General features: G+C 40.3%; 3 protein-coding genes across 5 annotated transcripts; 1 reads left to right on the top strand and 2 right to left on the bottom strand.

Moving 5' to 3' along the window:
* Positions 1-1,198: 1,198 nt before the first annotated feature.
* On the bottom strand, positions 1,199-11,764 carry ppcdc (phosphopantothenoylcysteine decarboxylase). Of its 2 annotated transcripts, XR_014699328.1 has the most exons (6): positions 11,508-11,764; positions 10,575-10,670; positions 10,021-10,149; positions 9,751-9,919; positions 3,625-3,808; positions 1,199-3,299 (listed from the first exon to the last, which is right to left on the bottom strand). XR_014699328.1 is itself a non-coding variant. In XM_084554993.1 (5 exons), exons 1-5 carry the CDS (start codon positions 11,649-11,651, stop codon positions 3,720-3,722), a joined length of 627 nt encoding a protein of 208 aa, XP_084411119.1. In that variant the 5' UTR covers positions 11,652-11,763; the 3' UTR covers positions 1,199-3,719. The 2 variants fall into 2 exon arrangements, 1 of the variants encoding a protein (XP_084411119.1); XM_084554993.1 differs by having other exon boundaries at positions 1,199-3,808; positions 11,508-11,763.
* Positions 11,765-11,816: 52 nt separating this feature from the next.
* On the top strand, positions 11,817-15,800 carry hacd3 (3-hydroxyacyl-CoA dehydratase 3). The gene is made up of 11 exons (XM_084554992.1): positions 11,817-12,011; positions 13,688-13,730; positions 13,825-13,898; positions 14,004-14,168; positions 14,318-14,363; positions 14,535-14,645; positions 14,730-14,857; positions 14,950-15,062; positions 15,227-15,333; positions 15,422-15,553; positions 15,663-15,800. The coding sequence occupies exons 1-11, from the start codon at positions 11,934-11,936 to the stop codon at positions 15,737-15,739; spliced, it is 1,074 nt and encodes a 357-aa protein (XP_084411118.1). The 5' UTR covers positions 11,817-11,933; the 3' UTR covers positions 15,740-15,800.
* A 775-nt stretch (positions 15,801-16,575) lies between these two features.
* ints14 (integrator complex subunit 14) lies at positions 16,576-21,977 on the bottom strand. 2 transcript variants are annotated; one of them, XM_084554990.1, is made up of 12 exons: positions 21,944-21,977; positions 21,250-21,525; positions 21,052-21,159; positions 20,739-20,894; positions 20,395-20,513; positions 20,164-20,306; positions 19,982-20,074; positions 19,652-19,796; positions 17,824-17,957; positions 17,462-17,580; positions 16,904-16,969; positions 16,576-16,813 (listed from the first exon to the last, which is right to left on the bottom strand). In XM_084554990.1, the coding sequence occupies exons 2-12, from the start codon at positions 21,469-21,471 to the stop codon at positions 16,580-16,582; spliced, it is 1,539 nt and encodes a 512-aa protein (XP_084411116.1). In that variant the 5' UTR covers positions 21,472-21,525; positions 21,944-21,977; the 3' UTR covers positions 16,576-16,579. The 2 variants fall into 2 exon arrangements, with proteins under 2 accessions (XP_084411116.1, XP_084411117.1); XM_084554991.1 differs by lacking the exon at positions 21,944-21,977 and having other exon boundaries at positions 21,250-21,831.
* Positions 21,978-22,792: the final 815 nt, after the last annotated feature.

Genomic DNA, 22,792 nt, shown 5'->3' with positions numbered 1-22,792 from the left:
CACATAATGAGCTGGTATTCTGCAGGGTAAGTCACATGTACACTTCATGTTGGGTATATGTATTCTTGCATATCACAAAACAAAGAGGTCTGATTCCACTATTGTTTGGGAAACATCGTTTGATAAGCATGCACTGAAGTGTCAGCAGGGAAAAATAGTTTTGTCTTGGAAGGTTCACCTTTGATTATTTCACACCGCCTCTAAATTCATCCTATCGTGTTTTTTAATCATAGTTATGAGAACATGCTGTTCATTCCCATTGAGTGCACCTGCAGGTTACTCACTCCTCCGGGGTGTAGCCAAGGCTGCGATGACACTCCCCGTGTCAGCGTGGCTGATGTAATATTACTCTAGCCTCATTAAGAGAATCACGCTGCAGCCAATGGCAGGCGGACAGGTTATGGCTCAGGGAAGGATGCTTTTCGCTGGGGGAGCCACTCAGGTGGCTCCATGTGCCGCAACCTCGACAGCTCAACGCTGCCGCTGGTTATTTGCAAGTCAAATTCCCTCCAGCGCTGCTGGATTTAGTGGGAACCAAGATAAATCAAGATAAATTCAAACTATCTGGAAAGATAGAAAAAAACAAAAGCACCAGTGTCTGTGTGGTCGTTGTCACGCAGAGGCAGTAGAAATATCAGTGTTGGGGGGGTTAAGGTAGCATATTCACAGTTTGATGAGGAAGGAACTCAAGTTATCCATGATGCATGTGACCAGGAAGACATTTATTTAAAATAAATCTTTTACAAAGGCACTGCAGCTGTCACCTGTTTACCAACAATGTAAAGTAGCTGATTTAGTTTCAAATCTTGGTTTCTGTTGAGAAAACTCAGATGTGGTTTGGTGTGATTTAAGGTTGATGTTTATACTATTAGAGAGCACAGTAGTAAGGTTTGAACATGTATGTATGTAATAAGGGGATGGACACAGCTGGTCAACATGTAATCAACAGCTGAGCAAACATTCAACCAGCAGCTGGGATGCATGATCAAATTTGACTGACATTAAAAATAACATATGGAGTTCACCTAGACTACACCTAGACGCGGTATGAAATTACACATCCATCTAAGTGACACTAAGAATAACACACAGCTCTTATAATAGATCATATATGGAGTTGTAACTTTAAAAAAAAAAAAAAAAAAAAAAAAAAAAAAAAATCTAAGGTGCAGAGAAGAAAACATAATTGTGGCAAAAGATGAATACACCGCTAGGGGGATTGAGGTTTAGTCTAGACACTATTATTGTTTATAAAAAAAAGAACATAAACCATACAAGGAGACACCATTAAAGGGGAATTACTGTTTTTTATAACTTGGACCTTATTTATGGCATAGAATACGATCGTTTACCCACCCATATAACTTTGGTGTCATTTGGAGTTGTTCGGATGATCCAGCAGAGTGCCGCGTATATCCACATAGTGGGACTGAATGGGGCACCAAAATGCAGCCTCTAAATAACGCATTATCTGCTGCAAAACTTGTTCATTTCACCAATATTTTGTTATGATACGCTAGTGCTATTCCCCGTTGGGTCCGGAGTTACCTGTTATCTATTCGCGGACGTGCAGCGGCTTGTTGTTCTTTGGCCAGCTGTTCCTCTCTCTGCCTCCGCATCCTCCTTTCAACTAGCTCCTCATCCGTATACTCTGGCTCAAACGTAAAGGACGTCCATCATAAACAAAGTCGTCGTCCACAACCTCAGAATCGGAAAAATATTCAGCCATGCTGCAAAAAACTAGCAGTAGCAAATTACACGTAAACAAGCCGACCGTCGCGAGTGTGCGCGGCGCTCAGAGTTGACATCATCCAGGTCAGGGGTTAGTAGGTCAATCTACAGACCCCAGATGATGATAACAGGTAACTCCAGACTCAACAGGGAATAGCACTAGTGTATCATAACAAAATATTGGTGAAATTAACGAGTTTTGCAGCAGATAATGCGCTATTTAGAGGCTGTGTTTCGGTGCCCCAGTCACTCCCACTATATGGATATACACGGCGCACCACTGGAGCTAAATATCTTCCGAACGACTCAAAATGACGCCAAAGTTATATGGGTGAGTAAAGGATCATATTTTATGCCATAAATAAACTCTACTTGCATCAACTCCTGACTTCTCCAGTGATTCTCTTTGACTCTGAAGATGTTAAGAATCTATATGAAGTGTTGAAGGAAAGAGGTATAGGAAACATCTGGCCCGGCCTGATACCTCAACACTTTCCTCTACATTTCCTATGAAGTAGGTAGTCTGAAACACTTCGTAGTATTGTAGAGGAAACATACCTTGAAGATTGCCACCTTCAAGGTCCTTCCAGTTTATTACAACTAAGACAGCTGTTACTGACTGCTTTAACCCACTGAAACACACAAACCTTCAGGTGGTTTCTCTTGTCTGTCTTCCCCGGACACAAACCAGACATTTCACATTGCTAAGAGATGGAGGGTTGTCACAGGGGTAAACATGTCCAACACTAATGTTATCAATGTTTTTCCCCCAGTTTTGACCTTTGGTACTTGGAGCAGTGGTTATAGATACATTTGGTAACACACTTTTAAAAGCTTCGGAAATAGTTAAGCCATTAACACTGGGATTACATTCCTAAAATATTACATGCATGTGGTCTGCACGAACATAAAGAGTGTGTCTTTACTCCTACTGTTACTAATGGTTACTGATTCCCAGACATCCATACATGAGTTTAATGTGTTTCTGCAGTGGACAGACAGAATGTCCACTGTTTTGTGTCACTTAATTAACCCTGTAGATGTCATGATGGTGTTTAAACATTTAAATCCAATGTTGCTTTAAACAGTGTTTGTTTTTTATTGTTGCACTACAGGAAGCGTGAATTCACCACATGATCAAGACCTAATCTCATGGTCTAAACCTGTTGTCCAGTTCCATCAGCGAGTTAAGCTCGTCACACATTTTAGGATTTACAACCACCTTTTTGACCTTCATTTATATTTCGTATTTGACCGTGAATATTATGCCAGTATCTGACGTGTCATTATCCACATGACAGTATGTAACGTTTACTCAGTTGATACTTGACACAAAATAAACAAGCACACAATTCAGAGGACGTTTTTTTCAATGACATCCAACTTGAGCACGTCATTAAACAAGTTAGTCAAACTGTTTCTTTGCCAACCACGAAAAAAAGAAAAAAGGAAGAGATTACAATACAATAGACACGTTTGTGCTGGAGGCTGTACACACAGATGCAAGTCTGTAGACGGAAAGCGCATGTGGTAAAATGTCTCAATAAAATTTTAGTATCAGTCCATCCCTGCAGAAAAGGTGACAAAGGCATCTGATGGTTATTCTCAAACACAGAATTTCAGCACATGAATTTCCCACACTGCAATGGGCAAGTTGTTTTTGCTGATGTTTTTTTTACAGTCTCATCTGGCTCCAGAAATTGCAGGTGATCAAACTCTTCTAAGAATTAGGCCAGGTGTGTGCTAGGATAAAGGTGCTCCACCCTAACAGGTGCAACAATACTAACAAAAGAGTCATGGAGATGACAGTCAGTAATGATCTGTACACTCACACTCAGTCCAAAGGAAAGGATTACAGGTAAAAAATAGGTGTAAGCTAGTGCGTGAGTTTACCGTGGGTGTGTGAGGCAAAGCTGGACACAAAACTGAAGGGAAGCCATCATATTTATTTTGGTATTTGATGAGGAAGGAGCGGTGTAATGAGCTGTTCATGTTTGCTGAGATGACTCTTCTGCTTTCTGAAGATACTGGCTGACAACACTGACAATAGTCGATACTTCCGCCATGGCGCCTTTACCTACAGCAAAGGAAGGAATTACGAGTTATAAACATTAAATACTATATGCAAGTAAGACACAATTACTATGTAAATCTTTGCTCACTAATACACACAATCACATTGTTTGTATCAACATGTGCAAGTAGGTTCATTTATTTTTGGACATGGACCTGATTTTTGTTATTTTAGCTAATTAACTGTTTAACTGAATGTTGCAGTTATATAATGAATATTGACTTACAGTGCAGGTCCTACATCCAGCACAACTGAAGGACGGGTTTAGAGACTACAACCATTTCCATACACAGTCCTCTATTTTCAGCGGCTCAAAAGTGGTTGAACAAATTCACATAATCATAAATAAAATTTGTTCCATCCTTTGCAGGCAATGACTGGCTGAAGTCTGGAAACCATGGACATCACCAGGGAATGGGTTTCCTTTGCGAGGGTCTGTGCTACAGCGGTCTTCTCTTTGTTTGTGGGTTTTTCTGTTTTTAGTTTTGTCTTGAGCAAGAACAAAATGCATGCATAATCCACTCCCGGGTTGCTTTCACAGAATGTTTTCGGTCCGACTCTATCGCAAAGAATCGGCCGATCTCCTCAGCTTCATATGGATAAATCTGAGAAGGTCGTACATCGCTATTGTGGAAGAAAATGTATGGGCCGTAGAATGTTTAACCTCATGTTTGCTGTGGATTTACTGATCTTTTCACACCTTTGAATGTGATTGTAAATTACCCTGTTGTAGTTGAAGAGGTTAAATGCCAAAGGTCACCTAAGCCCCGAGCTATGCTCAACAGGCTTTCAAGAGATGTGTAAGTGCCAGAACTCTAGGCATTACATTAATATGTGTTGCAGTGGCATCCTGTAGTATTCTGTTAGAGCCTATGATTCATTGTTCATCTCTTTTATGCACACTGTGATCACACTGTGATCTGTGGTCACAAAGATTCAGGTGGGATGCAAATGATTATATTGGCTGTACTGAAGGTATAGGCTATGGAAGTCATAGCTCAGCTTTTGGACAAGTTGATTGTGAGGGCATCATGTCAGTTGGGCTGCGCCAGGATGACCTGACTTGGCAGGTCAGGAACTGAGAGGAAGTCCCCATTGATAAGTATAATCTTTTGATAGTTGGCTGACATGTATTGCCAGATGGCCTCACAATGGAGCTGTTGTAGGAGCTGTTAAGAGAGGTGTCCTGTGGTACCCCCTCTACAAAGTTTCAGTTTCACAAGTAGCAGCTTTAAAATTAGACAACACACACTATACGCTTAGGACCTCAGCCGTATCTGTCTTCTGTCACACCTCAACAAAAACTAGTGGCCCAGTAAAGCCATGGATGCTATGGTGTTTATTTCCTTTCATTCTCCTGATGCAGATCATATTTTTGCAACTTGTGAAACTGAAACTTAGTTGACTACCACATGTGAGTGTTGGGGGAGCCCCTTTACCTTTGTATCTCAAAACAAATGACTGACAAAGGGCTCATTATGCACTCATTCAGAGAAACCCACAATATAATCTACAAAATCCAGGCAGCTCTGGTCTAACACGGTGTTCCAAATTTTGAGCTTTATTACATCGCTGATCTGAGCTTCATCTGTCCAACAAATGCTGCTCCAGAGCAGCTCTAGCTTTCTTTGTTTGTTCGTCAAAGTCTAATCTGGCCTTTTGGTTCTTGGGGTTTATGACTGCTTTGCACCGTGTGGTGAACCATTCGCTCTTCCCTTTATCGTAGATTTGGATAATGGAACTTCTACCTCCTGGAGAGTACTAGTCACTTGTCTGGATGTTGTCTTTTTTTGTGTTTTTTATTTAGCATGGAAAGGATCCTCAGATCATCCACCACTGTTGGCTTCTATCGGCATCTGGTCCTTATTATGTTGCCGAGCTCACCAGTGCGTTATTTTTTTTTAATGTCTGAAACTGTCAGTTTGTGTGATGGATTTATTTAAGGAAGGCCTACTTCACTTGAATTGACAGCTCCTTTGAACACATGTTGTGGGTTCACAGCAACAAATGCCACTCCTGGAATTGACTGCAGTTACCTGCTTAACTGATGAAGAAATTGATGAAGTGGCAAATCACTTTTGAGCCCCTGAAAATAGTATAAGAATGGTTGTAATACCTACACCCTTCCCTCCTTTTTGGAGGAACTTTAAGTCAACATTTACAATATAACTGTAACTTGAATATGTTTAGGTAAACTAGCTAAAATAACAAAAATAGGTGAGTGTCCATACGTATAGGAACCCAACTGTAAATCTGAGCTAGGCCACCTGCAGGATTTGATCAAATAAAAAGTTCAGTAGTCTAACATTACATAACATGGGCAGCAAGGTAAGCAGCATTATCATCTACAAACTGAAAACATGTCAAAGCATGTTGAGATGGAGGGATGCAAAAGCTATGTACAGAAAGATGATGACAAGATTAAATAGCTCCCTACACAGACCACTTAATGCACTTGCTTGCATGTGCAGACTGTACAGTAACTGTACACAGACAGACTGTACACTGCCAGATGTTACAACATCTAATTTGCTTGCAACATCATAGGAAGGAGGTCACGTTATGCTAGTAAAGGTCTACTACAATGGGGTGAATAGCTGATCACTTAAATATATAGGACATATTATAGCCACAATAAGAAATTAAAAAGTGACAATACAAAACACAGAAAATGTTTTGTTATAGTTGTAAACTATAACTTAATACCTATTATTACTTCTTCTGGTGTACACAGTGGCTGGATTATGCTTGATATTAACTATTTGATATCCCAAAAAGAAATGACTTAAAAGACATAAAACTAAGCTGAAACAAAGGTAACTGGACTTGTTGTTTTTCTTTTCTCAAAGACGTCTGAACTCATCCAAGTAGCTTCCTCAGTTCTACCTAAACTCCCCATCAGTGTTTTAGAACCAAAGACGCTACTTGGATGAGTTCAGACGTTTTTGAGAAAAAACAACAAGTCCAGTTGCCTTTCAGCTTAGTTTTATTAGTTTTTTTTTGATATACCATGACCTAGATGACTGAGAGTGTTGAGAAAATTCAGATGTAGTTTGGTGTGATTTAAGGTTGATGTGTAGCTTAAAGTTTGTGCTATTAGAGATCACAGTAGTAACGTTGGAGCATTTATGCATGTAATGAGGGATGGACACAGTCAGCCAACATGTAGTCAACAGCTAAGTAACATTCAACTAGCAGCTGGGATGTCTACTCAATTTTAAGTGACATTAAGAGTAACATACAGAATTCACCAAGACCATATATGGAATTGTACCTCTTTTTTTAAAAAAAAAAGCACATGTGCGAAAAAGTGAACATAATTACGATACTATTTTATTTTATCTTACTAGATTTTATTTTACTTATTTTTATTTTATTTTATCTTTCTTTTATCTGTGGTTCTTAAGAGTGTTTTTTTAAGTGCAACTAAGCTACTGTGACCAAGCAATTTCCCTTGTGGATGAATAAAGTTTAGCTAAGTCTAAGTCAAACTGATGCTTGACACCATAGATTCAGTCTGAACTCGCATGGCATCCTGAACCAGACTCGAGTTTGTATCTTTTTAAGAATAAACTCTGCTTGCATCAACTTCTCCAGTGATTCTCTTTAACTTTGAATATACTCTAGACATCAGTAAACTCTAAGAATCTAGATTAAGTGTTGAAGGAAAGAGGTATAGTCAATATCTGGCCCGGCCTGGTACCTCGACTTTTTCTTCTACAAGAGCCTTTACTTTATAATTCAAGCACATCTTAAGGCAAAAATATCTATCTGAACACATGAAGGCCGATTTAAAAATATCTACAGTAATAGATTCTGCCGAGCTGTGGCGGTTTAGTTAGTCGCAGCACTCACAATTTGGCCCAATTGTAAACATAAAATGTTTACCAAGTAGAGCAGTAGGTAAAAAGAGTGCAAGAGAGAAAGGTTCAAACTGAAGAGGGCATGCTTACCGTTGTGATAAAGTTCCTAAAATATTCTAGGGGATTTCAGACTGCACCTTAAAGTATGGGTTCTAAGGAAACAAGGTGACACGAGTTCATCTATAGGTGACGTCTTATTTCAAAAACTGTCTGAAGATAGAATACTTAAAATAAAATACCACGCGCTGTAGGTATCCCCCTCCCTCCCTCCAGTATCGCTAGTATTTGCCATTTCCTTTCAATCATGCCGTCTTTTGCTCTGTGGTTAAGTTTGTTCTGGAGCTGAGGTCATCTAATCAGGAAGTGATCTCTTTGAAGAACAAATGCAGAGAAGGCCTTGAATTTTATCTTTAGTCTCATGATATGTGGTTGAGCAGTTAATGTCTTTACTGATACACTTTGCTTCCCCTGTCTTACGGTATGTGAAATTGTGCTCCTCTTTAACAGGAAAGCTTTCACTGAAATAATCCTCAGTTCTTCCTGAAAAATCAGTTAAAACTGAGAAAATACAATTGTCTTTGAAAAGTCAGTCGTTTAATAAGTCAATCAGTTGATCTAAATGCAAAAAAAGTATAGTTGGGTACAGAGGTTGCGCTAGACTTTTTCGTTGTCTGTCATTTTGACTGACAAGGTCATAAAAATCCCATCATAATCTATTTTTACCCGTCACTTTAATTATTTAAAATGATAATAATGCAATTCAATAGCATTTAATTTTCATTAAAGTTTCATTAACTTTAAGCACTTTTATCAGAACAGTATTGAAATGGTAACAAAAAAACAAAAAAAAAAACATTAAACGTCTTGTCCGTACTCGGAACGGGACTGCTAGCGTAAACAGCTGTTAGACGGTACTGTAGGGTTGAAGTGCTTCGGTGGTATGCAAATTCCATTTTGGTAGCCGTTAGCTGCATAGACATATATACATTATGGTCTATGGTTAGCCGAGCTCTGACGTGTGCATCAGTGTAATCGGTGTACCAGGAAATCGTTCACCGTGATGTTTGGAACGCAAACTGTCACGATGACAAGAGACAATTAATAAGGTCACTCGCCACTAAGTGGTCAGGGGTGTGAATTGCAATCTGTCAAAAGGACGGACGGCCTTCAGATTTTTCCGTCACATTTAAAAAAAAAAAAACGGTCAATGACGGAAAATATTCGGTTAACGCGACCGCTGGATGGGTATCACCTGAGAAAGAAAAAGGAAAACAATGCCTTGCATGGTCCATGGGACGGTAGCCAACCTCACTGGATGAGGCCTCAAGAGGAAAACTGACCCCAAATACAGAGACTGAAAAAAATAAGCAATGAAAACCTAAAAACACATACAAGCCGACAACCCAGACTAAAATAAAAGTGGGCTCCACTGAAGAAGCACCAAAAACAGGCACCAGTTTTGAAACAGTCACATAAAAAGCCAGACTAGACTACTAAAATGAATATTGTAAAGTTAAAAATAAGCATTTTCAAGAAAAGTACACCATTCCTCTCCAAGAATGAATCAGAAGAACGTATTATGAGTCTTGGGCCCATCCATCCATCCATCCATTATCTATTACCACTTACCCTTAGAGGGCTGCACCAGGCTGAACCAGTACATTTGGCCATTGCTGTATAATCCTGCCAATCTGTCAGGTGCCTCCCCCAAAATTGGATGTGTGACACAGAAAGCATCTTGTTATACATAAACCACCTCAATTGGCTCCGAAGGAGGAGGGGTTTCTATCTCCCCGTGACAGTGTGATCGGTATTATTAGGGGCAACAGGCCTTGTTTGGCTCTGCTTGTTCTGGTCATGCACTGGACCATATGAGCAATTCAAGAGCCATTACAATTCTGTCAACGTAATGGTTTAGGTTCTTGGCCAAATTAACAGTTGAACAGGCAGAATAATCAGTAATAAAAGTAATTGTCGGTTTCAGTTCTTTTCTAATTGTTCTGAATTTTGAGATTTTATACGGTAAAAGTAAATAGTGGTAGAAATTAAATATCTTAGGTTTTTCCTGGTTTTAAAACCTACCTTCATCTCCACACACTAGCTTCTTCGCAATGCAGGGGATTTCCACATATCCAAACTCTTTCAACCTGGACACTTGCTGGGCTGTAATAGGATGTTGCCACATAGCTGTATTCATTGCAGGGCAGAAAAGGAGAGGTCGACTGGTATCCCAGGCCCTTACCACACATGTCTGCAAAGGACAAGTACTGTTCAACGCCAAAACAATTTCGGAGAAACGGTGTAATAAATTACGATCTGAAAATCAAACAAATAGCAAGTTCATGTTCTCACCAGCAGATTGTCACAAATGCCACTAGCAATCTTTCCAAGAGTGTTGGCATCAAGGGGAGCAATGACGAATAGTTCTGCCCAGCGCCTCAGCTCAATGTGTAGGACAGGATCAGATCTCTGTGTCCACAGCTAAACAAGAGATATGCTGTTATGGCACACAACCAATGAGACACTCAATTTTTTACTTCTTCCAGTTTCTCAATCTTTTCTTGACCATTTTTTTTTCATGTCTCAAAACTCTCATAAAAGACTGAAAAGATATTAAGTAAGCACCTGACACCTCATTACACATTTTAATACTCCTTAATATGATTTTGAATATGGCATTCCTATATGTGTGTATATATATATATATATATATATATATATATATAGATATAGATATAGATATATATATATATATAATTTCAATGCCATGAAAGGACATTCATGCTCTTCACTTGATAAAAATCTTAATTACTGCCCATCCCTTCCTTGCACCAGACAGAGAAACTCAGCTATAGCCCGTCAGTTAATAAGAGCTGTACTAGGATTTGAGTGAACTTCATTATTACCTCCCACTCATCCTTGTCACTGTAGATTTTGACTGAGACCTCTGCAGGATTGTAGAAGTGCTTGGCATGCTCTGTAGTGACCACTCTGACATCCACCTAAAGCGCAAAGTAGGACACAGGTTGTTTTGCTACAGTGCTAAATATATGAACAACTAAGATACCTACAAATGGCACACAGAATACTTTAGCAGCAGCAAATTGCTCTTTAGCATGCATTGTCACTGCAGCACTGCATGCTGAATGACCTGTGTCTGTATTGCTAGACATTACTACAGCTAGTGTCATTGCAGATCACCCTATAGCAGCATTTTGGTGGCGATTATGTCCTCCTGCTCCTTGGGAGATTGACACTGATCCAAATGTAGCTATGGACATGTGTGTAAGTCAAAACGTATCTGTGTGAGGTTTAAGGGGTTAGCTAATTCAGTATGTCTGCCAATGAAACATAGCTGTGCCTCACTGTTTAGTACTGCAGTCATAACACTGTGTTGATTGAATGTATTAAAACACTACCCAAAATATTCCAAACCCTGTTTAGTCACTTCTATTTTTGTCCCTGTCCTAACTCAGCCTCTGTAACTTTTCACCTGGTGATTATGCCAAGTCATGGCTGAGTAAACTGGAGCCACGGTTTACTTAGTCTTATCTCATAAATGTGTTAGCCTTTTATCACATTCACTTTGTTAGGCTTCAAATAAGGAGGATTATATATAAAAAAAAAAAAAAAAAACTAAGTACAAAACCTTTAATAACAAGATTATATTGGGGGCGTTTCATGTTGCTGTCTAACATCTCCACCTTGTGGTAAAGGTGAACTCGTGCGCACTATGGCAGGTAGAGAGGCCATTAACGTGCGCAGGAGCATGTTTTAATAAAAGTGTAACGCAGACGAAAAAGTAGAAAATAAATAAATCCCCGCACGAAGCAGCTCACCCCGGGGAGCTGAAGCAGCTGGGTGACCAAAAGAGGCAGTTTCAAGGCTGCGACGCTTCCCGTTACGCCAACGAGAACACGAAATGTCCCAGACGATTCCGACAAATCAGTTTTTAGGCATGAAACACGGTCGTCCGTCTGCATGCTGTCACTTCACTGCCAGGAGGTCGACAAGATGCAGCGCTCTGTCTCTGTTCCTGGGTGCATCTTCTACTTCCGTAAATATTTCGCAACGAACCAATCAGAGAAGGGCACATCCAACGGTCGCGTCTCCTGCACGAGCACGTCGTTTTACGCTGACAGACGACGAGCGCGCAGAATATTCTGGGTATATGCTAAAGGCTTCCAGGGCAGCTAGCATGAAGAGAGGGGACTTCATTCATTGCGATTAACTCATCTGTGGTATTTGTTTCGGTCAAAGCGACAATGACACTCACACCCCTCGTTTACTGGGCTCAACGCCACGAAGAAATCTACCTGCGAGTGGAGCTAACAGACGCTCAGGTGAGCATTAAACCTGCCCCCCCACCACCACCCCCCTATGCTCTCACTTTTACTGCTGCCAGAGAACTATTTTAACCCTGCACGGATAAATATTTAACGATGCAAATGACGGCTGCAGGTAGACCGCTGGGCAGCTGCACATGTTTGCATATCTCGAGATAAATAGGGAGATCATTACAGAGATAGTCGAGCTGTACAAAGCCCTTTATTAAGGCCTGTCAGTGTATAGGCCAGGGCTGACCCACCAAACCTGTTGGTGTATTAGTGATTTCGGCTGCAAGAAAATGTGTGTGCACAGTTGCAATTTCAGTGATGGTCTTCAGTCATATCCAAAAAGACACAAAGCCACCTGCGCTTGTTCTCATCTAAGTAGCTTCTTCAGATCTAAATGACTGCTGGGGAGTTTAGTCACATGACTACACCAGATACCCACCTGTAAATGGTTTGTTTTGATCCTGTGTGATATGGAGAGACTCCAGAGTCAAGGTGTGAACGAGGATGAGTGAAACGTTTTTTTTGGGGGGGGGGGACAGATGTTAAGATGCAGTTGTAAGTGGCTGGATAAATCTCAGCCCATCCCCGTTTATTCAGAAAGGGTTTAACCAGATAGATAAAGATGGTTTCCTTCAGTCCTCTCTCAAACCATGTGTCTTCCCTGGCTAAAATGTGTATGTTGTCCTCAAAAGTGTTTATCCCAGTCCTTCAGATAGATAGATAGATAGATAGATAGATAGATAGATAGATAGATCGGACATGCATCTACAAGAACTGGATAGAAACGAATGAATAACTCCCAAATACCCAACACCCCAAAAAAAAGATTAATAAATGTTGTGATTGTACATGTTTTTTATTGCATATTCTTAAAGACAATAAACAGACTGCACATTATTATTGCATGTGGGTGGACTGTTGAATACTGACCTGAAAAGCTGGCTCCACTCGCTGAGCTATGCTTTTGCGAAGGGTTGTTTTCATTGAAACACAAGTTTGTGCATTGCTCGCTGCATAAACTACATTGCTCTCTTATCTCTTGGCTGTCCTCTCTTTGGGGTGGAAAAGTTTCTGCCTCAGAAGAACTGCTAGGCTCGAAGTTTCCAGACCTAAACTCTGAAATTAGAACTTGGACGAGTAGAGAAACATCTTCTTTGTTTCGGCTTTGTGTATTTATTTATATATATATATTTATTTTTGCATAGTCATGAGTTAATAATCACAGGAATAGCCTCTGGCCTGGAACAGTTGGGGAGGAGTGTAACATTATCAGCTCGCCCTGCAGATGGGATAATAAAGGGTCGTGTGTGTCACGGTGACCCAAACACCACTGTGAGAAACCTCACGCTTTAGTTTGCGCCTGCCTGTATTTGGGCATCTTACAGATCGCTGTAAACAGCACTAGACTAATTATTATTCAGTACAGACTAACAGGAAGAAGATCAGTTTCAGGGCGGAGACTGTGTGAACTGACTCATTTCCTCGATAGGAGAGAAATTATTCTGGTTGGTAATTAAATTGTTTTCTTACTATAGATTTAGTACAATGATCTTAACTTAACTTTTCTTAACTTGTCAGTCTTTTAGAGGTTTTCTGTTCAGCAGGTTTGTTCACAGGAAGTAAAAGGATTCTTGCATTCTTTGTCTCTATGAGGAAGTAATGCCTGTCTTCTTTTTTTGCAGAATATTGACGTCCATGTGCATGAAAATGTCCTTCACTTCCGAGGTAACACTCATTCATTATTCCGTGTGCATTCAGCTGTGAAATATTTTTAAAAAGCAGCACGTTTTGTGGTATTTTCATGGTATTTTGTGTGCAGCTCAGGGGCACGGTGCAAAAGGCCAGAATGAATACCAGTTCAGCTTGGAGTTTCTGTCACCAGTAAAGCCAGAGGTACGCTTTCAATTTAAACCTGGCCATAAATATCTGCCACTCCTTGCTTGCCGCTGCCTTTCACTCATTTATGAATGTGCTCATTACGTGAACCTGCGTGCCCAGGTGAGCCACAGGTCCACACAGCGACAGGTGAACGTTACGGTGCGGAAAGAACAGCGAGGCTGGTGGGAAAGGCTTACCGTGCAGGAGCGTAAACCGGTTTTCTTGGTGCCAGACTTTGACCGCTGGCTGGACGAGTCAGACGCTGAGATGGAGATCCGGGAAAAGGTGGATAATACACAACATGATGCACGTAACACCTACAGATATTAAGTAACACACCAAAAAAAAAAAGGATTACAAAATGTCAGTGATACTCAATATGTTTGAGGCACAATGGAAGGATTGAATTAAATGGGTTTGTTCACTTTTAAAAGGAGGAGAAAAGGAACAGACTGAAGGCTTCACGCCATAAAGAAGAAGGTGAGTGAAATACTGATAATGAGAATCTAAATAATTATAACTGGACAGCCCAGACATTGAAACTCCTGACTTTTTGGATTCTGTTTCTCAAAGATTTAACAACCATGTTACTGGATGTCTTTGACGTGGATAAGCCCCCTAATAATTTAATGTTCATGTGAAATGTTTCAGGGTTTGTCAGCCTCAAAACAGGCTTTTTGATCATATATAACCTGGTACAGTTTCTCGGATTTTCATGGATCTTTGTCAACATGACCGTGCGCCTCTTTATCTTTGGCCAAGGTGAGAAAATGATTTCTTTCTTTTTTTCTCCGTTGATCTGTTATTTCACACAAGCCTGTTTAAGAAGTGTCATTTCTGTTTCAGATTCGCTCTACGACACATTTCACACAATAGCGGACATGATGTTCTTCTGCCAGATCCTGGCAGCAGTGGAGGTCCTCAATGCGGCTTTTGGTATTGTCCGGACAGGTGTTATTCCAACTCTTATACAGGTATGGGGTGTTCCTGTGTCTGGCTTTTTAAGGTTGGGTATGGAGTGGCGGTGCAGTTCTAAGTGCTTCTGTGGCTTTTGTTTGTGCACCAGGTGGTTGGAAGGAATTTTATCCTCTTCATCATTTTTGGTAGTTTGGAGGAAATGCACCACAAGCCAGTCGTGTTCTTCGTTTTCTATCTGTGGAGCACTATTGAGATCTTTAGGTACGTATGAATGTTCACAGTAAACAGTCAGGTGTTTTGTATGCAGCCAGTATTCTTCAGCTAAAAATCTGTTCCCTCGGAAACACCTAAGGCTGTAAAGCTATTTGTTGACATGACGAGCAAATGAAAGTGCACAATGTAAATCCAGTCTCTCCTAACTTCAGGTATCCGTTTTACATGCTGGGCTGTTTCAATACTGAGTGGGAAACCCTCACGTGGCTGCGGTACACAATCTGGATACCTTTGTATCCGCTAGGTGTTTTAGCTGAAGGTAAGCTTGGTTTACGTTTCTCTGAATCAACTCTTAATCCTCAACGTAAAAGTAATAAAAATGTGTCTGATCTCTCAATCCACTGTAGCTGTCGCGGTGGTACAGTCCATTCCCATCTTTGACGAAACTAAACTCTTGAGCATTCCTCTGCCGAAGTCCATCGGCACCTCCGTCAGCTTCTCTTACTTCCTGTACATCTACCTTGTTCTCATGTTTTTGGGTAAGCTGCTTTGAAACACAGTCTCTTTCTGCTAATATAGTACGTTCTAATGTCACTATTTTTGTTCTGATATCGATCTTGTTTTTCTTCTTCCTCCACCCGTTTACAGGGCTTTTTATCAACTTTCGGCACCTTTACAAGCAGAGGAGCAGGCGCTTCCGGACCAAAAAGCGGAAAGCAAATTGAGATTGAGGATCAACAACTTTCCTCCAACACCAACGCTGCCTGCTTGGAAATTTCTTAAACGATCATCATGTTCCAAAAACCTGCTTCGGTCTAATCAGTTGTATCACCGTTATCTTCAGTGTGTTTGTCACTAAAATGACTTCCTTTTTGGTTAACACCGGGCAGATGATGCAGTTTTTCATCAATGCACGATCAGTCACACTTGCTTATTTAGCAGACTGTAGATTTATGAAGAGAGGTCATAAGCCACAGAACTTGATGTTCCGTGTGATACTGTTATTACTTTTTATCTTGTTTTAAAGCTCTGATATTTTTGACTGTTTGCATTGCAACCTTCACTGGTGAAAACTCAGCTGTTGTCATTTCAGAGGCGGTCATTGGTGTGTGTGAATGAAAGAACTCAACAATATCCTTAAATACTCTGGTTATTATTCCAGATTTCTGAACTGTTCCACAAAGCTCAGGGAAGAACATACTGCTAAACTACAGAAAGCTTTTTGTGACCCTTGAGCTCAACAATAACCTGCAATTTGAATGTTTCTCACCCTGCTGTTTTATTATTTTGAAAGTCACTTGAATTTTGAAAGCCAACAATAACAGTCGTTTCCTGTAAATGTGGCAATTATCTGACACTGAATAAAAACAAAGCAAAAAAAAGTTTAAATCTGTTCAATATGTGAAAAAGACCCTGCAAAAACATTTTTAAAAATATGTACACGCCAACATTTTTTGAGTTAATTTACACTAGTTCTTGAAGTAGCCCCTTCCAACGACAGTCGGGATACACCCACACTGGCCGAGGCTGCCGTGTATTAGTCCATTCGTACTAAGTCGTTCTGCTCAGCTCGAGAAGTCGGTGTGCATGGGAGCAATGTTGTGATCGAAAGCAGCATACTGGGAGTCACCAGTGCTGGCTAGTTTGAGTTGCTGAGCCGCATGGGAGAGCTGGAAGGCAGCATCAGGATGGGCGGAGTCTGGCAGCAGGGTGCACTCTCTCTCCAGCAGATCGGCCACTCCCTTCAGGAGCTCCCAGAAACCGAAAGCCAAAGCAGCCTTCCGCAGACGATTCAGCTCCTGATGGATTGAGATTAAAAAAACGGTTGTTAATTTATTAAAAAAAGTACATCTACATTCATAGTTTGGAGCCATTTCAGCTAAACCTACTTTATAGAAGGTCTGAGTTTTGTCTGGCAGTTTCCTGGCATTCCTCAGGATCTTCTGGACATCCGTCTGTACAATAACAAGCATCAATAAGTCACTGATGACTGGAAATGATGGTAATCATTCAAGAAATTCTAAGCACCCAGTTGAGTCTTTGACTGCACATCTGACTAAGCAAAATGCTAAGGCTGTGTTTGTGTCATATGGGACAGAAGGAAAGAATATAATGTCAACTTGCAAGTGGCGTTGTATGATTACAGGTTATTGTTAGTACTGTGCATATACAACATTACAAATTTATTAAAGTTGGGTTTAATTCTGAACTTTGGGTGGTGCGAGGAGTCCATATTTGTCTGATTGTAACGTCAAATGCTAGTTCTTGCTAGTTCTGATAGGTCAATTGCCAGAAATCAAATCAAATCAACTATTTTGATGATTAAGTTTTAAAGCCACTTTTCTAGCAGGTATTTTATCAGATTTCTTTTATAGTGGATATAAAAAAGCTAGAAAATGCATCTAATTTTTGTTTTGGCATTATAGAGTGTTTTTTTTTAACTATACCTGTAGTCCACTGGCCTTAATCCACACAGTAACATTCTGGGCGTAGCTTCGTTTGACTGGTGGCTGCACAGGGAAAGGACTTTTACTGTCGTCCTCTCCATAGGGATTTTCTGCAGCCTCTGAAATACAAGAAGGGTCAGAGAACATCAGAGTGGAGTCAGTTGATCTCCGGCATCATGATCAAGGCAGCTTTAAGAAAGCTGGGTCAATTTCTTTTAAATGTTCTATATAATGGAGAAATGCAACATATATGAACAGCATAATGAAGTGGCCCTGAAGAGGTTTTATTTTTTTTTTATTTTATTTTTTTTTTTACGTGTATCTGCAGAGAAACCTGAAACGGTGAAAGGGTGAAAGGTTACCTGAGATTGGTCCCAAATGTGAGATCTTGCCCAGCCAGGGCAGAGGCCCTGGACCAGGCTCAAACAGAGACATCATCAGGTTTGATTTCTTCTTGCTGTCTGCCTGAGAGTACAGCATACCATACCAGTCTGGCCTGGGAGCGAAAGAAACAATGATTTAGGTGCAGTGAGAACACCACCATCTCCATCCTTTGATCCCACCAGAGATAAACGTGGTCTTAAATTCTTCTGAGAAACCTATCTCTGTGTGGAGGATGGGACCCCCACGACCTGCCAAAGTGGCCTTTCCCCACCTTTCATATTAAAAATGTCAGAATCAACACAAACCAGACCTCTCAGAGGGATTGAGAGACGGATGATCTGACATGGCAACATTAACAGGAGGACGTGAAACCACTTTACGACCTTGCGGGTCATCTTCCACAAAAAGAGAGTGTGGATTTATTCAAAGTCAGAACTGAATGACCTTTCATCTTCTCCCTCCCTTTCTCTATCTCCCTCTAACATCCTGTAGGGCCTGGTGATAAGAGATTTGCCAGACAGGCCATAAAATGCAGAGACATTCCTGAGTGGTTTCTTTATAAAAATTAGCTGTCCAGCTGCTCTGTAACCAAAATGTATTACTTGCAAATGTTCTTATAAAAATACTCAAAAACAAAAAAATAATATGCAATGAATAAATAAATAATAGTTATTAAAACTATAAGTATATACGTCTATACCTGTGACCATACTGCCACCTAGTGACAATGGAGAGGTCTCTACAAAACTGAGTACATGTAATGTAGCAGTGGACTGTCTTTAATTATTTTGGTAGAACAGTGTTGTTTAATTTATCTCTAGCTATAAGAAAATTACAAATTACCACGACAAGCTATGCTGAATTACGTGTTAAAATATGTCCACTGTTTAAACTCTGCCATTCTTTTAATGTGCTGAGTATACACAGGATGATAAAGCCTGAACTATTATTAAATGACTATTATGTTAAACCTGAGTATGTGACTTTTGTGTGAAGAATTAATTAAATAATTACCTAGTGTAAAGCACTTTTTTTCTATTACACCTATAACTAAAGAATTAGAGATTTCATTCTGGGCACAGAAGTACGGTTTGTCCACCCAGAAGACCTAGTTTTCTGATCTAGTCCTTTAGCCGTTTTTTTCTTTCCTTTTTGACTCGTTGAATCTTCACGACTTCCATGTAACAACTCAACAAGTTTTTAGAAGCATCTTTTCTTCGAGTTATGGACATTTTACCCTGTCGTTGAAAAAAGCCTCAAGGTACAATTCAGTTCCAAACAAACAGGCCGGACACACAAAGGCACCTTCCCACAAAACCCAAAGGCTCCATTTATCAATGACCTGGTGCCAGGTAGTTATCAGACTTCAAACACAATGAGTAGGGATCAGTAGGGGCCAAATCTGCGCACGGCAGCGTATCAACCTTAAAACTCAGCTCCAGGAAGGAGTTGTCTTAGGTCAGGTTGATCTTAAAGTGGTTTCAAAAATATTTTTTATTATTATTTTGTCATCAAAAAGTAAGTTACCACTAAATATCCTCATTTATTGCTTAGTTTTGCACTTCTTTTATTCCTTCAAAGCAAAATACAGAGATTCCTGTAATGAGAGTTTACTACTTGTGTTTATAAGACTGATTTAGTTTAGTTATATTTTCTTTCATTTGGATGTAGTATTCCATTTGTTGACAAGTGTAAATTTAAATTTCAGTGCAGTTATGCTACACTGAACATTTCCTACTATCACTCTGCAGAAGAACGCAGCAGAATTAATATCAGTTAGCTATAAACAAGTCTGATGCATCTCACCCCAGCTGGACCAGCGCCACCATGCCCTCAACCTTCAGACTTCCATGTAGAAGTACACAGAAGTTAGGACTTTTGCCTGCCATTTGACTGGCAGAGGGTTCCTCCTCAAGCTCCTCTGTGGCTCCTGTGCCGACTTCATCCACTTCTGAAATCAAGTGTAAAAAAATATATATGTTGAAATCACATATATGTGGCATACAGATATCTCACAGATCTGGTCTTATAAAGATGGAAATGGAAAAATGTGATAACTGATTTGTTATTATAATTAGTATTTCATGTGATTGGCACAGTAAAAATAAATAAATAAATAAAAATACTAAAACAAACCTTTATTCACAGCAATGGGTAGTACCAAGTGTCTGGATATGACGGGAGGACTGGAAATATCAGCGATTTCAATGAAGCCCACAATTTCCAAATCTGAAATACGTGCAACACAGTGAAGATTCAATTTAGGAATAAGAGTTTAAATTACTAATCAGTCATGATGTTTGAAGTCAACTATGTACCTGTATTGACTGTTCGGGGCATGGGCTCCACCTCATCATCCACCACGACCGGCTCAGGTCGAGGGAACACCTGAACGTCTGAGGACAGATTCCCACAGTGTAGGACCGCGTGGAAGGGAGAGTATGCATGATCAATCAGCCGCCTGGAGACATGGAAACATTATGTCCAGAGGTGCTTTACTACACAAACTACTACAAAATGCTATTATTATTCCTTCAGTGCAGTCATACCCAAACATGGCCTGTACGCTCTTCATGCAGAGTGGCCCCTCGACAGTGAAGATCTGTCCGTCGCCTCCACTGAGACGAAGTAGCTCCTCCAAATTGTCCATGGCGTCAGTCATCTGCAACTGTAATTACAAAAGACAATTTTGTCCATTTTGTCCAGGTCCGCTGCAAAAACTCTTCAGGAGTGAGTGATAATTCCTCAGGTCACACAGCATTCAGATGCTTGTGTACTGGAGGGATTGTCAACATTTTTAAATTCTCTCAAATAATGAACATAATCTAGACTTTTGAAACTGAAAAACAACCGTTGAGCCGCTAGCAGAAAAGAAAAAGGGGTGGTTCAGTACCTCCTCTGCATTGGCTACACACATGATGAAAATTTTGGTAGGGAAAGGGAAAGGAAGAGGGAATTTCTTTTCATCCCCACGATGCTTCATTGTTTGGAGGGAGTGCCGTAGGGAGCCCTTTCCAATCCCAAGAGATCCATCAGTAACCAGCACCATCTGTAGGACATCAGAGGGAGGTACATAAACATAAGCCTGTTCAATAATAAATATGCATGAGTGGTTACAATCACTGCAGGGAATTTTATTTGAGCTTTAATAACGTGTAACAGCTGCAGAGGTGTCATGATGTTAGGTAAAGGGCTTGCCAACATACCTGACAGGGGCAGGCACTACCCCACTCCTGTTGTACTACGTTATTAACTCCATGCAGGGCTGATTCCACACAGGTCTTGTCATAGTCTTCCAGGCTGCTAAGAGCCTCCTGCATAAAGACAAACATTAGAAAACTGATTTCTAAATAAACCCAGGCAAACACTTTTCTAAGGGGATGTCATTTGAGGCAACACTTCACCTGTAACGCATTGTAATCCCTGGTGAAAGGCACCAGCAGCTCCCAGAGGGAAGAAAAGGCCATCAGTGCCGTGAACTCCAGGCGATAGTTGGAGGCCATGTGTTCAAACAACATATTGAGTCCGTGGACAGCCAGGTTCTTCCTCTGAAACTCTTCGCTGCCATCCAGTAACACTGGCCGTGTCATGGACAGAGACACGTCCATTAAGACCACTGTAGGCATGGCTCACTGTTTATCCAGACCCCCACTAGTGCAATGGACTCCAGAGGGCTCCCGCTGAAGGACAAGACACAAAGAGATGATATTTATGAGAATAGCAGGAGATTAACAAGTTGGCGTTTAGCAGCTTCTCATATAGTGGACAAGCTAACAAGATAATTTGTCAGCTATGTATCGACCCAACTTGCTATAATGTACTATAGAGTGCGTGTTGTTGTTAATTGCGCTTTTGTAGTTTTATCAATCAACGACAATTAATGACGCTCAAAAGTAAAGGGATGTCGAAGCACAGGACCGCTAGCTATGTTAGCTAAGTGTTCGGCTAAATGGCGTTAGCATTTAGCAACGTAACGATAAAAGACTCAAGCGAAGAAACGTTCCGGTTGCTATTAGACTAATATGAAAGGCAACTATATATGAGCTAAACTATTCAATGAAAGTTCATAAGACAAAAGTCAAATGAATAAAAATGTACCTGCCATTCAATGTATCACTGGCCAGCCAGTGTTTGTGGTGTGTTGTGCATCGGTATTTCCGTCCGGGTGACAGTTGCGGATAAATAGTTCCTATGTGATCTAAATATGTATCATAAAAATACCTACTTCACACACAGGTTTCTATTATTGTGACAATTCCATTTCAGTCAGCGGTCAACAGTCACAAAGGAGGACTTGGTGCAACATTATACACTTGTTTTCACTAATGTACCAAATGAACAGGCCAATGAGAGTGTACCGTATCCAAAAAAAGGCTTTCCTGTTTTTAATAAGTGTATATGTGGAAACTATATCAATAGGTAAGAATATGCATTTGCTACATTTGTAATCGAGTTTTTAGACTAAATTCAATTGAATATCTTAATGACTGTTGTTTTGTTTTGACATCTGACTCTCGTGTTGCTGGTTTTGTAATCCACATCTGTGTTTTTTTATGTGCAGTTATCTTTATTAATGTTTTTAAGAATGGCTAACCCGCGTTACTACCAAGTAAAGTAATTTGTGTGGTTGTGTTACGTAACGTTTCAAATAACCACTTCATCCAAGCTAAAGGAACTAAAATGAGGGGAGGACTGAGGTGTTTGTTAAACTAAGAGTAACTCTTGCAATATCTCCATATTCAATTTTGCGCAATTGTGCACCACTAATTTCGTCCGTGTGGATGCAGGTTACATTTGAATAAACAGTTCCTATATGATACACGTTTAAAATTGTAAATTTCATATACGGATCCTGAGAAATAAGGCACAAAATTTCATACTGAGCACCATTATCTAAGTAATAATGTTATTGATATATATGTACATTATATATTCTGGATAGGAGCT

The sequence above is a fragment of the Chelon labrosus genome (assembly GCF_963514085.1).
Source record: "Chelon labrosus genome assembly, chromosome: 11".
Classification (NCBI taxonomy): domain Eukaryota; kingdom Metazoa; phylum Chordata; class Actinopteri; order Mugiliformes; family Mugilidae; genus Chelon; species Chelon labrosus.
Note: the sequence above shows the minus strand (reverse complement) of the source record. Positions and strands in the feature narration are given on the sequence as shown.